Raw genomic sequence first — 13,090 nt, 5'->3', positions numbered from 1 at the left:
AAGTTATTGGTTCAGAGAGATAACCAATCAGATTGCAGAGGAGGTGGGACCAAACAATCAGATCTGGTTTTGCTGTATGAAACCTTTAGTTTTATCCATAACCCCTGCTTATATTTCAGTGCTATGGGCGATCCTTGAGGAATCAGCTGGACAAAAATCTCGCCTTCCACAAGATGGTGGCCTAAAGATAACATGTTGATAGGTAGCGCACTTCCTGGATTTGATGCCTTAATGCTGGTTACCCACGCACTGTGTGGACGACTGAGAAAGTGCTACACGCCATTACTAATCTCTGCAACAGCTGCAGGGAGCTCTACAACCTGCTGAGCAGCAAGTTTTCAGAGCTGGGCAACAGGCCTGGTGAAACCTACTTGAATCCTGTTCACTCTGGGAGTTCCGCCACGTTTGTGGACACCCAAAAGTTCAATTGTTTTACTAATGCGGTGGTTATCAGTCTGCTGCTCAGCAGATAATAATATCCCGTGATGCCAGCCTATATATCATGATATCATATATCTGATGGAGGGGTTGGGAGGTCTCACATACACGGGTGGAGGCTTCTGAGTCTGTGGATGTTTCTGTTACTATGGCCTGTGTCACCCAGAGCCTAATTGTCATCAAAATTACGTTTCAATTTCTCTGGTGAGATTAGAAGGCTATTAGGGTGGAGGTAGGATGGTTGTGAATAACAATATACAGTGGTACCTCAGAACTCGAATTTAATCCGTTCAGAACTTCTGATCGAATCCTAAAAAGTTCAAGTTCTGATCAAATTTTCCCCATAAGAAATAATGGAAAACCAATTAACTGGTCCCAATTTTCCCGGCCCCAAAGAATTACACCTAAATATGTTTTTTTTTAGCATTTAAGCACAAAATGAACCGGATAAAACAAGAGGAGCCTATACTGTACTAAACACATCTAAGCACATTTATCAAAACAGTAATTTGTAAAGTAAGAAAATAAATGTATCCAAACAATGTGTAAAGTTAAAAAAAAAATGTGTCCTACCCCGATCGTCCGCTGCTTCCGTGTGCCACGCCCCCTCGTTAACCCCGTGTGGAATCCCCGTGTGATCAGCTGTTTCTGGTTGTTGTCATTAATCCTCTGTATTTTGTCCGCGTTTCAGTTTGTTACAACAGTCCCATCATTGTATTGTCCGTCTGCATTTTGCCTGCCTTACCTGTAATTAAACCCCGTATTCCCCGATACCCTGACGTCTGCGCCTTTGTCTCCGTTCCGTCCCAGCTGGGCACGTCAATATTATTATAATGAAATAATGGTTTATTATTAATATTTAAATAATTAATAAGAAATCTTTATTTTAAAATGCATTTTATTATATAATAATTACTGTCACTGTCACATATTGTCTAAATGTATTTTTACTGTCTAAATATATGTATTCAGCTAGTGTAAACATGCACGATGCTATCACAGCTAATGCGAGGCTGAGACTGGTCGGCGTTCACGGTTTGACTTCTGAGATTCAGATCGAGCTCTAGGTAATTTTTTTTCGAACTGGTTGGTTCGACTTTTAAGAAATTCGAGTTCTAATGAGTTTGAGAACTGAGGTACCACTGTATATATATATTGTGGTTTTCACCACCATTGTCATGAGTCTGGGACACATTCTTATGATCACCCCATCCATGGATGTCATATGACACTCCTATATTGAGGCTGTCTGGTCGCTTCCACCTCCTCATTGTATTTTTCATTTGACTGAACATCTAAGAAGTGGGGTAGGGATTCCGTTACTTATAGCACTTCACTTTTTGGTACACTTGTGGCACATAGCACCTTCTCACCTTTGACGTTTTTGCTCCCTTCCTTTGGCAGGGAGCTGGGAGGGAGCAAAAACATGGACTGACTGTGGGTCCCTGAGAAATTTCGCATTTGGAAACACAGCTCTAATGAGAGAAATGCAGTGAACCATAAGATCCCAGGTGCCTGTTTCAGGAGATTATTTACCACGTGCTCTCCATACAATTGGCATGGATGCCCCATTTGGGACAACCAGCGAGGGTGTGTTTGACTATGAAGTCAGCATGCTGATTGGCTGTGGGACCCCGGTGTCTTCCTTTGCTTCAGAACTGAAGTTCATCAGGTACAAATTCAGAGTCAAATCCATTGATGTGTACCAGGCAACATATGAGATAGGCCAACTATAGTTTCACCTTTTGTTTGGAATATTTTGATGTTTGAGCATTGGAATCAATGTCCTAAATTAGTGCTGTTCTGCATATGGCCAGATGGTAGCTCCAGTCGTTATAAACAGATTGGTGATGTCGTGGTCAGTAATGGTGTGCCTGAATGCAGAGAACACATCACCTCATTTTCCTGTAGATATCGGTCTTCACAAATTGCTGCAGGTGTAAACCTGGAATATGCTCTGTCTGGTGACTTTGGTATCCAGTCGGCTCCTCTCACACACAGGGCTGCTTCTTCTGTGGCCCTCTGGTATCAGCCAAGATGCCGAAGCAAAAGCGCATACAGTTCTCAGCCTCAAAGGACCAAGTTCTGCTTCAACCAGGGCAACTTCTCAAAGTTCTCAGGCCTGTAGGCTCCTCACTGTTTGCACCACCTCCTGCTAAATTCTGGTCTGCCTTAAAGACATTACACAGACTGAAGGACGCCTGTTTCGCTATGCCATTACCTAAGGAAATCCACCTGGGTTCTGTGCTTGGCCACCTTGGTCATTTCACTAGTTACATGATGCCTGTGATTGATACATCTCCTGAACTAACCACACCTGCAATACTCCGCAGTCTCACATGTAAAATGATCCTACAGTCATAGGTGCCAAGAATAGGAACTGACACACTAACATAGCGAGGAGCTTCCATCAGGAACTTTGGAACTTCTTAGCTGCCACGTTAGTAACTCAGATTTGGACATTGCAGCTGCAGAGACAGCACCACCACGTGCAAATCCTTTGACTCAACTGATAATCTAAATTTTAACACTGCTCTCAGGTGACATCCTGAACTTTTACGACTATTGACATAATCCTTGTGAGTTGTCTGACCAAGTTGCTGGCTGGAATTCCACTGAATTCACCAAATAAGGGGGAAATACAGCCAATAGGCAAACAGCTTTGTGTGTGTGTGTGTGTGTGTGTGTGTGTGTGTGTGTGTGTGTGTGTGTGTGTGTGTGAAAAAAAATAAATAAAAGGCAAGGCTATACAACTGTCTATCAGTCAGCATCCTGGTGCTCAGAGATGGACATTTCAGGTCCAAAAAATTTTAATTCAGACCAAGATTTTGTTTCAGCCAACAGGGTGAGTGCTCTGTGACTGACTTTACATTCAAATGGTTGTTTAAACAATATCTTGGTCTGGATTATTATTTTCTGGACCTAAAATGTCCACCTCTGCTGGTGCTGAATGTCATTCTAACTGGACACACGGATTCTGGGCTTTACACAACTGCTTCTCAGAATACATCTTTCACTTTGTCTAAAAGGAAAAATACACAAGCCAGCCACAGGGCTAAATATACAACGCAACATATTTTATTTATTAAAAGGATGATCGTTTTCTTGCCCATCAGAGAAGACCGTAGCTGCCTCCCCTCGCCCTGTGGCATTAGGGTGCTCCAGCTGTCTTCTGGATCTGTTCCTTCAGGATAAGGATGCTCTGCCTCTGTTCCGGAGGCAGCATGGCGATCTGTTCTGGGGTTAGCTGCAGTACCTGCATGATCAGTGCAGCCTGGATGGGGTTGGGGGGTGGGGGGGGTGAGGTGAGACCAGAAATCCCAAGTGTCAGTGCTTAACTTTAACCCTCCTCCAACTGTAACGGGAAGGTTATCAGGAAGTGAGACACACCAGGAAACGATTCTGGGTACAGTTCAGTGTTTACAGGTCCAGTGCTGAGTGTGAATGTACAGACACCATAGCAAATACCAGTGTAGCCAAGGGCAGAGAGAATATTCAGCTGTTCATATGGGTCGCAGACTGGTAATCAGGCAAACCGAACACTCTAAAGCTCACCTTCTCGTGGTCCTGGGACGTGACCTGGCTCTGACCCGGGCTGAAGCCCCCTCCACCCTGGGGCACCCCCGTGTGGCCAGGTGCCTGTCCACAGAGATGGAAAGAGAGGGAACGTGAGAGAGAGGGGAGCAACTGATAAATGATTGTCAGGGGTAGGGGGGTAAAATGGTGCGGGGGGGGCGGTTGGTGGCGGTCTCACCGGTCTTGTGGGTGGAGGTGCGCCGGCTCCCATGCCGTGTGGCACTGGGCCCTGCATCCCAGTTGCCATGGGAACCCTCTGGGCTGACACGGGACCCCTGCCATCTAAGCCACGGGCCTCCACAGCTCTGGGGTCGCGCCCTCCAGGGATGGGAGCTGGGGGGCAGAGAGCCATCGGCGTCACCGCAGGCACGCACGCACGCACGCACGCACGCACGCACACACGCACATACACACACACACACACGCACACACGCACACACACACGCACACGCACACACACACACACGCACACACACCCACTACATACATGCTGCTTCAGGAGACATAATGAGCAACCGTAACAAACATGCTCTAAAAAAGAAGTGGCAGTGAATACCCCTGTATGAAATGTTGACACCATTTGTTCATATGTGAACCCACCCCCCACTTGTGGCTGATGGGGCCCCCGCCACAGCCACCAGGCACCCTGCACTCACCCCTGGCTTCCATGGGCGGCCCCCTCTGCTCCATCATCGGCCCCCCCCTCATGTCGTGCGGGCCTCGCATCTCGGGTGGGCCCATGTGCATGGGCGGGCCCGGGTGTGGAGGGCCCCCCATGAAGCTGCGACTGCAGTGGACACGCACAGGCACACGCATGCACAGGCACACGCACACACACGCACAGGGAGAGAGGCACAAATTCAGCCCCCCCCCGAAGGTTTGTAAACAGAACCGCACACAGTACAGAGCCGCTGCAGCTGCCCATTTCACCTCACACATTGGTGTGGTGGGGGTTACACTCCCACAAAGGTAAACTTTCAAGGACTGCATCTCATTTTTACTGGCTGCATGTATTTTGGAGCTGAAATGATTGGTGTTGGTAATCAGGACCTTCATCCTCTTCATCCCCGACTAATCTTACAGGTCAGGAATTCTGTCTGCCGCCCCCCCGACACACGGGCACACCTGGGCTCCACCACCTCGCCCGTCACCGACAGCAAGGTGCCACCACGGGGGTCGTTGGGGCCATCGCCGAGCAGGCCGCGGGGGGGCACGACGGCAGGGCCTGGGGGCACTCCCCCCCGCAAGGGGGCACGAGGGTCTGCCATTGGCACTGTGGAGAAAGGGGGCAGCATGAACCAGCGGTAGGAGAGTCCCAAAAGGAAGGGGTGGAGAGGTGGGTAGGTAGGGGGGCATAACACAGAAATCCATGCAAGTAAGGAATAACTCCCCCACCCCCCAGACACACACACACTGCTGCTGGTCTGCAGCTCTGACAGCTGATCAAACTCCGCAAGGATGCAGGACAAACCGAACGAGTCCAGAATCAGCCACACGATAAACTAACCAGCTCCTATTCTCCCCCAGGATCAAAAGAAAATGCTAATTAAAGATCCAGTGCAGCAGCGGAAGAGCTGCCACAGGGCGCCGGGTTCGGGTGCCGCGTTCGGACGCGGCTCAGCGCGGCACACTAGCGGTACCTTGTGGCCGCTCGATAGCGGCCTGCGCTGACGATCCCACGGGAGAGTGCTGAAGGCTCCCTGGGCCAGCGGGAAATAAAGAGAACAGCAGACAGAACTCAGGCACAGCGCAACCCGGAGCAGCACAGCCTGCCGTCACCAAGCAGGGCTTCACACTTGGTTACGCTCACCCCGGATACCAAGCAGGGGACTGCTCAGGGACTCTAAGAGCAAGAGCCCAGCTCACGACACTCCCCGGTGGTGACAAAGCATAATGTCACACAACGAAGTGAGGAAAACACTTATGGGAGGAAGGAAGGACTGAAGGACAGAAGGGAGGGAGAAAGTACAGTTCTCATGTGAACTCCAAGTATAAAGCCACACACTGGCACGCAGACACAAAACACAAGTCCGGCAAATCAGCATTTTAAAAAGGCAGGAGCAGGGACCTCAAGCCACACACCGATTTTGAAAAGGGGTTCAAACAGTTAGAACTGCCAATAAGTTAGTTTTGTATCCGCTTAATTGGTCGCAAAGAGTGATGAGAGCTGAAATGCCCCCCCCCCCCCAACTTCCCCTCGGCGGCGACATGACCTCACAGAGAGATGCCAAGAGAGCCGGCAAAGCAGCACACGTACCTTGGCCCCTGTCCATGGGCACGGGGCCACCCTGCGGCAGGCCCATCTGGGGCTGCATGCCAACTGCAAAGGAGCACAGAGGGCGGCACGACGTGAGGGGGCCTTCCAGACCCCGGGCGGCGGGGCGGCACGGCAGGCAAGGGCTCCACTCACCTGCTGGACCCATAGGTCCTTGTCCTGGCATGGGCCCTGGAACACCCCCAACCATCTGGGAGGGCTGCATCATCTGCGGAGCTCCGTTCACGTGCATGGCGACCTACGAGTGGCAGCAAGACAGGGAGGGGAAGCGAGGAGGGGAAATAGAGAGGTGAGGAGGCGAGGAGGGATGTCGGGGTGCGAAAATGGGAAGGTGGGGTGCGAAAATGAAGAGGCGGGGCAGCAGGGAGGGAAGGCGGGGCCACAAGACAAGAGAAACTCAGTGCTGGGTCACATAAGGAAAAGGCGAGATCTCAAAGGTCCCACTGCTGTTACAAACGCGTGATCCACCCCTGAGTGTGGCAGGGAGCGTCAACCAGCGCAGGGGACGACACAGACTCACCATGGGCTGTGGTTGTGGCACATTCTGCTGGGGGAGGGGCTGTCCGGGGCCTGCGCCGACTTGGCTGCTGGGAACCAGGGGCTGCACTGGAGTCTGCCGGTGAAGCATTTTCTGCAAGGCAGGGGATACGAGACACAGCAACAGGTATTACAACGAGAACGGACTATCCCTGGCAACAGAACACAGAAGGCGGGGCACATGTGACAGTGTGACGACCGCACCTCCATCCAGTGCCACTTGGGCTTAAAATTTCTTTAAATACAAAAGTTTATTTAATCCCTTTTCATTAATAAATGCATCCCATAAATTGCATTTTTTGCATCCTGTTCTTTCATGTTGTGCATGCCAGGCTGTATCATGCGGCGACTGGGGCTTTGGGAATCCCTCGAGCCGAAATCCACCCCGCACACGTACACGCACTGACACAGAGGTAGTGCTCAGGTCAGTCCTCACCAGGGCGATTTCGGGGTCGACGATCCTCATGACCACCTGAGCCTGGAGCAGGGCGTAGGCCAGCTGGGGGTTCTGCAGCAGCATGTTCCTGGCCTCCTGGGGGCTGTTCTGCACACAAAGCTGCAAAGACCCGCACATTTATCCCTTCATTCATCCACTGCAGTTTGGGAAACCTCACACACACCAGTGCCAAGTCCTTTATAGACACAATGCTTCATTTTTTTTATCTCCTCCCAGGATCCTGTGAAAGTGATGGTCAGAGAGCTCTGATCGCAGATCAGATTCACTCACTTTCATCTGTTTCATGAGCTCGAACATCTGCTCCGGGGGCAGACTGGCCACAGCACGACTGATGGACTCTGGCGCCTCCTCTGGCTGGCAGCCGTCTCCGTACGGGGACTCGATGACGGGCGCGCCCGTGCCCAGGCCTGCCGCGAAAGTTAACAGTCACATGACAGACCTGCTTCTTGATATCTCAGGTAACAAGTGGTTACACAGGGTTTACGCTGTATTACGGACAGCTGGGAGCCGAAGGGTGAGGGACTTCTGAAAGATCACTGCCTGCCACTTATATCGCAGCATAGATCTTCCCTGTATTTACACTTTATCAACAGCAGCATACATTTGAGAATGCAGAGTCTGAGAGTCCCAGATGCAATTGACGTTTAACGACCTTGCTCAGGGCCCAAAGGTGAAATCACTCTGCTGATTACAAAATTTGAACCAGCAACCAGTAGCTAAACCTGGGAATTAAAATAAATTACTTAAGACACGGGTGCCCAGATTTCTAACTCGCAATCTACTTTTATGGTGATCAGCTCACTGCGATCTACCAACCTCCCAAAAAGTCGTACGGCCTCTCCACCTTTCCTTTTTTTCGGAACAGCGATGCTCATTTGGCAGATCAAACACACTCATTTAAAGTCTTCCTCCCACTCTGTATGGAAGCGGCAAGTTTTCAGCTGCTTACTTAATCCCGTACTCATTATGAATTTTTAAAAACATTTCAATGTGTGTGTTTGACGCATGAAAAGCAGAGTCTGCCAGCATCCAACTCCCCAGAGCTACTGGGCATCAAGGGACCAACGGCGCGGCCAGACACGAGATTCGAACCAGCGACCTTCTGTTCATGGATACAGGGTCCTAACCCGCAGAGCCACACACTACCCCTTACACCTATTAAGATACTATATTAACATTCAGAGCACAGCACCCGTGTGTTAGTGGCGTCACATTATGGTGACAGGACCACCACACACGTCTGCATGAGCTCCGCAACTCACTCTTGAGCTCCTCCTTGTTCTTCTCGCTGGCGGCGTTGTCCACACGCAGGGCTCTGCCGCTAAACTCCCGGCCGTTCAGGTTCCGCATGGCGCTAAGCGCCGTCTCCTGGTCCTGGTACTCGCAGAAGCCATAACCCTTCGGTTTGCCTGTTTCACGATCGTACACCAGCCTGCAGGGGATAAAATGTGAGTGGGAGCGAACCCAATGCAGAGTGATGGCGACCCTATAGGTGGGTCGTGCCGTTTCTGTAGAGGGCCGGACCATCCTCCGCTGATGAGTTTTTCATTATTTTAAAAGCCACTAAATCTAAATCAGCCTGATCTCCATACCTGAAGCTGACGACGAGTCCGACCTCAGAGAAGATATCCTTTAGTTGCTCCTCTGTGGCTTCGTACGGAATGTTTCCCACTAAAAAGACACACAGACGATCAACACGTCAGACAGCAGGATTTTCGGGTCTCTTACAGAGACTTTTAAAGCTAGCATTAGAAACAGCTACCTACAGATACACCAATAAACATCCAGCAGAGCAAAACACCAGCGGAGCTCCTTCTCCTGGTAACAGAACTCTGCTTTTAAAGGTGTGATGTTCACGGGGAACGAGTCGCTTACAGGAACTACACTCATGTTCACTTCCCTGTACAGATTTGCTCTTTTCCTTCTTCTGCTTGTCCTCGGAAATATGATGGGTTTGCTGCTTCCCTCCTCGACTATGGCCAGTGAGAGCCAATGAGGCATGTAAGGGCGTGCTGTTAGCGAACATACGACTGGCTGGAAACTAAACCTGGGACTGAATATATACGGCTACTCTCTCATTCACCCACACACTCACCAACTTGGTCAGTCCTTCAAGTCTCTCATGCTGAACGAGTCGGTGGGTGAGTAGAAAAAAATAATAAAGTCTCTCATTCTGCCTCACGTTCTCGCACGAGAGACCTGTACCTTGGTTGTGCCTAAAATATACCATCTACTGGTGTGGTAAGTAACCTACAAGGTTGCCAACTCACTCATCTGGTGTGATACACTTTCAGCCTCTCACGCAAGAAATCTTATGGCAAATCCATATTATGTGGATTGTTAAAAACCCAAAATTAGCTATATCAAAAGTGTTGAGCTAGTTTGCAAACCCTACAGACTGCATTTAATAAAACTGTCACATACATGTACATATGTGTGTAGACTTGTCTCGATTTAAAATGGCCTACATGTACAATGACTACCCGTATGCTGCAACTGCATTTTAAAGATGCAACATTTTCACGACATTAAACAGATTTTAACCAAGACTGGTGAACGTTTGCTCTCGTTAGCTGACTATGTCATGAGCTGTTAGATTTGTGTTTTAAAAATACACGCGTAACTAATACACAGTGCTGCCAAGACATAGACTATAATTCAATAACAAATATTGTTTTTTCCACATGGCTTATTAATGGCACTTAACTTACTCCTTAGCACTGTTTTGCCTAAATTACAGGCTTTTTATCATGTCGGAACACAACGGTTTCAGATGTATTTTATGCAAACAGGAAGTGCTACAGAACGAGTTGATGAACGAAACCGAAAGAATCTTTTACGTTAAGTGAATCAAACGAACTGTGTCCCAAAACAAGTCATTTTGCCCATCCTTACTGTTTTTAGCGGGCCATTGTACCGGAGGGCTTGCTCACTATCCCGGGACCGGTCAATTTCTGACTTTATTCCCATTGATCGAATAAAAGAAACCCGAAAATGTGAATCTGTAGGATACAACAGGTTAACCGACATTCAGCCATACCGAAAACGGAGCGTAGAGACCGATCAACCGCAGGGTCTCTGCCTGCAGCCGAAACAACAGAAGCCGCCGAATTCGCCATGTTCCTCTCTTCACGGTGCGCGAGCGCTTCCTCTGCCGTTATGATTGCGACCGGGGCTCGCGAGGTGCTCATGGGAGTTGTAGTAAAATACTGATATTCTCCATCCATCTTCCTATCGGTTATACTGGATGATGATGATGATGATGATGATGATGATTATTATCCACTTATCTCCTACATTTTCTTTTCCAGTATAGGGTCACGGTGACCCTAGAGCACTGGGCACTAAGCAAAGGACACACTCACACGCAGCATGCTAAGGGCAATTTGGAGACACAGACTCACCTACATGCATGTTTTTTGAACTGTGATAGGAAACCTGTGCAAAAACACAGAGGACATGTAAACTACATACACACACAGAGCCGGGGGTGTAAATCAATCCCACAGCCCTGAAGGTATGAGGCCACACTTCTGGCCACTACTGTAACTGTTTTTTTTTTCTTCATTCAAAAGCCCATTCCCAGGAGGAAACACAGATAATGTACACTGATAAGCCAAAACATTCTGAAGACCCGCCCATGATACAAATACTGTTGACTATCTCATAAATACAGTGCTTGTCAAGGTCTGGGATATATTAGACAGTAAGGCAGCACTGGGAAATCCAGAAGCCTTGCTGTTTCGGAGGCTCTCCGTCCCTATTGCCTGGCCATAATGATTTGGCCCTTGCCAAATTCATTAGATCTTTACCCCTGTCCATTTCACCTGCATTCAATATGTCAACTATGAGTACTTAATGATATAACAACAGGGCTCCATGACTTTTTACGTCTATGTTCCTAGTCTAGTCTATGTACCAAGTGACCTGAAATCTATAAACCATGTGACCTAGAGCACATATTAAATGACATGGGAATACACTGGCCTATTAATATGTTAATGTTCAATATAAGCAAAAGAACACCATATTTTACAAAAATTCTTCAAGGTTTTTGATAGACAGAAGAGTCATGTTACGCATAATTATTCTGAGCAACTCAGGACCATCCTGGTATATCTTTAGGAGACAATGATGGTTTCAGCAGGATGGTGGGAGGCAGCTTAAGCAGCTGCTAAGGAGCTGGAGGAGAGAAAAGGGGAAAGGATGTAAAACAAAAGAAGTTAAGGAGATACATGCTCAGCAGAGATGACTTTGCTGCAAGAGACACGTGGAATCTGGAAGTGAAACCAATTTAGCAATATGTTTAGTCAAACAAAAAAGAGGAACATCTGTCTTTGGGCAATGTTAACGTCTAAATGCAACAGTGACGGTATTGGCTCAGAATGACCTTATTCATTAACCAGCATCTTTGATATGCAAACAAGATTAGTCATATAGCTCTTGATTTCGTAAATATTGTTCACATATTACATGCCTTGTCTCTTGGTTATGTTTGCACTGCTCGGGGAGTTGGTAACACACTGTAGTTGTGCTGTCTTACAGATTGACAATAATGAATAGAGTCCTGGATGAATTTCATACCATTCATCATTTCATTTTGAGCAAATGCTTCTCAAAGAAGTAGTGATCCTCAGCCTTTCCTGGAAGCAAAGGCGAATGTGAGACAGGCAGACACGCACACCCAAGTGTGAGCCATCCAGAAAGCTCACTCACTAGTTCACTCTTTCTAGTGATGTGACAATAAAAAGTGATTTGATTCGAATGGCATTTCTTTGGATTATGGAAGCAATCTCATGCGTGCAAACCATGATGGACAGCACACAAATGACAGAGAGAGAGAGCGAAAGGATGCAGTACACACCCATCCTTACCTGGCAGAAAACACCACCTGTGGAGCTACTGTTATTATTATTATTATTATTGTTGTTGTTGTCATTTTTTCCACTATATTATTTTATCGATCTGTTCAGTACAGAACAGATACTAAGATAAATGATTTCTCAATAGCATAGATGGTTTATGATATTTGGACAAAACTATTTCCATCTGATTTTTTGTTTGACTTTTTCCCCCCCAATATTTCATGTACTTCAAGCAAAATTAGAACAAAAGTATTCAGTCATTGTTAATAAACCATTCTCACTGTAATGTGTCACAAAGACACTTTACGTACGACTTCATAGGAGCCTCTTTTAAAAATCCACCTACATATATACGTCACCTTGAGTCTGGTTAGGTGCCTGCAACTTGCATACCTAAGTGCGCTCATCCCACCGGGCATGGACATGTTTATAATGTGGACGATTATGGCGACATCATGGGAATCATTAAAACTACCTTGTATCATGAAAATCTACCAAGTATGTTTTGACTGGGACTAAATTAAAGAATAATAACAATAACAACAACAACAATCATAATAATAATAATAATTATTATTATTATTATTATTATTACTACTATTATTATTATTATTCATGCTATGCGTTTGTTAAATGTAATTTATTGACGCAAACGCAGTTTTTATAAGCCTCTTCCAATTTTTTGAATACTGAAACGCTGGGGGGCGCAAGAAAACGTAATTTTGCATTCGTAAGACGATTCTTGTATAATAGAATACGCGATGCTGCTATTATCGAAAAGTTCTGACGACATAATAATATGGTAGTTGGAAATAGGGTTTGCTATTTAGTTACCTGAGAATAAAACGCTAAGCCTAGACATTTTACACGAAGATTTGTATGAACAATTTAAAGGGCAAAGCATGTTTCGTAAGAATGCTGTGCCGTGTTTGGTGTAAGCGC

At 47.2% G+C, this 13,090-nt stretch overlaps 1 protein-coding gene across 4 annotated transcripts; it reads right to left on the bottom strand.

Moving 5' to 3' along the window:
* Positions 1–3,494: 3,494 nt before the first annotated feature.
* cstf2 (cleavage stimulation factor, 3' pre-RNA, subunit 2) lies at positions 3,495–10,466 on the bottom strand. 4 transcript variants are annotated; one of them, XM_023797849.1, is made up of 14 exons: positions 10,324–10,466; positions 8,876–8,954; positions 8,546–8,715; positions 7,554–7,690; positions 7,263–7,382; positions 6,810–6,920; positions 6,425–6,527; positions 6,272–6,334; positions 5,655–5,714; positions 5,140–5,287; positions 4,671–4,801; positions 4,193–4,347; positions 3,994–4,077; positions 3,495–3,712 (listed from the first exon to the last, which is right to left on the bottom strand). In XM_023797849.1, the coding sequence occupies exons 1-14, from the start codon at positions 10,400–10,402 to the stop codon at positions 3,590–3,592; spliced, it is 1,563 nt and encodes a 520-aa protein (XP_023653617.1). In that variant the 5' UTR covers positions 10,403–10,466; the 3' UTR covers positions 3,495–3,589. The 4 variants fall into 4 exon arrangements, with proteins under 4 accessions (XP_023653617.1, XP_023653616.1, XP_023653618.1 ...); XM_023797848.1 differs by having other exon boundaries at positions 6,272–6,527; XM_023797850.1 differs by lacking the exon at positions 5,655–5,714.
* Between the last annotated feature and the right edge of the window lie 2,624 nt (positions 10,467–13,090).

This window comes from Paramormyrops kingsleyae, chromosome 10 (assembly GCF_048594095.1).
Source record: "Paramormyrops kingsleyae isolate MSU_618 chromosome 10, PKINGS_0.4, whole genome shotgun sequence".
Classification (NCBI taxonomy): Eukaryota; Metazoa; Chordata; class Actinopteri; order Osteoglossiformes; family Mormyridae; genus Paramormyrops; species Paramormyrops kingsleyae.
Note: the sequence above shows the minus strand (reverse complement) of the source record. Positions and strands in the feature narration are given on the sequence as shown.

What these genes read in the sequence shown, in the direction of transcription:
- cstf2 (XM_023797848.1), bottom strand. Translation starts at nt 10,402, where the DNA reads ATGGCGAATTCGGCGGCTTCTGTTGTTTCGGCTGCAGGCAGAGACCCT. An exon ending in TCGACCCCGAAATCGCCCTG is followed by an intron (nt 6,921 to 7,262) that starts GTGAGGACTGAC and finishes CCTGCCTTGCAG; the next exon opens with AAAATGCTTCACCGGCAGAC. An exon ending in TGCCACAACCACAGCCCATG is followed by an intron (nt 6,528 to 6,809) that starts GTGAGTCTGTGT and finishes TGCCACTCGTAG; the next exon opens with GTCGCCATGCACGTGAACGG.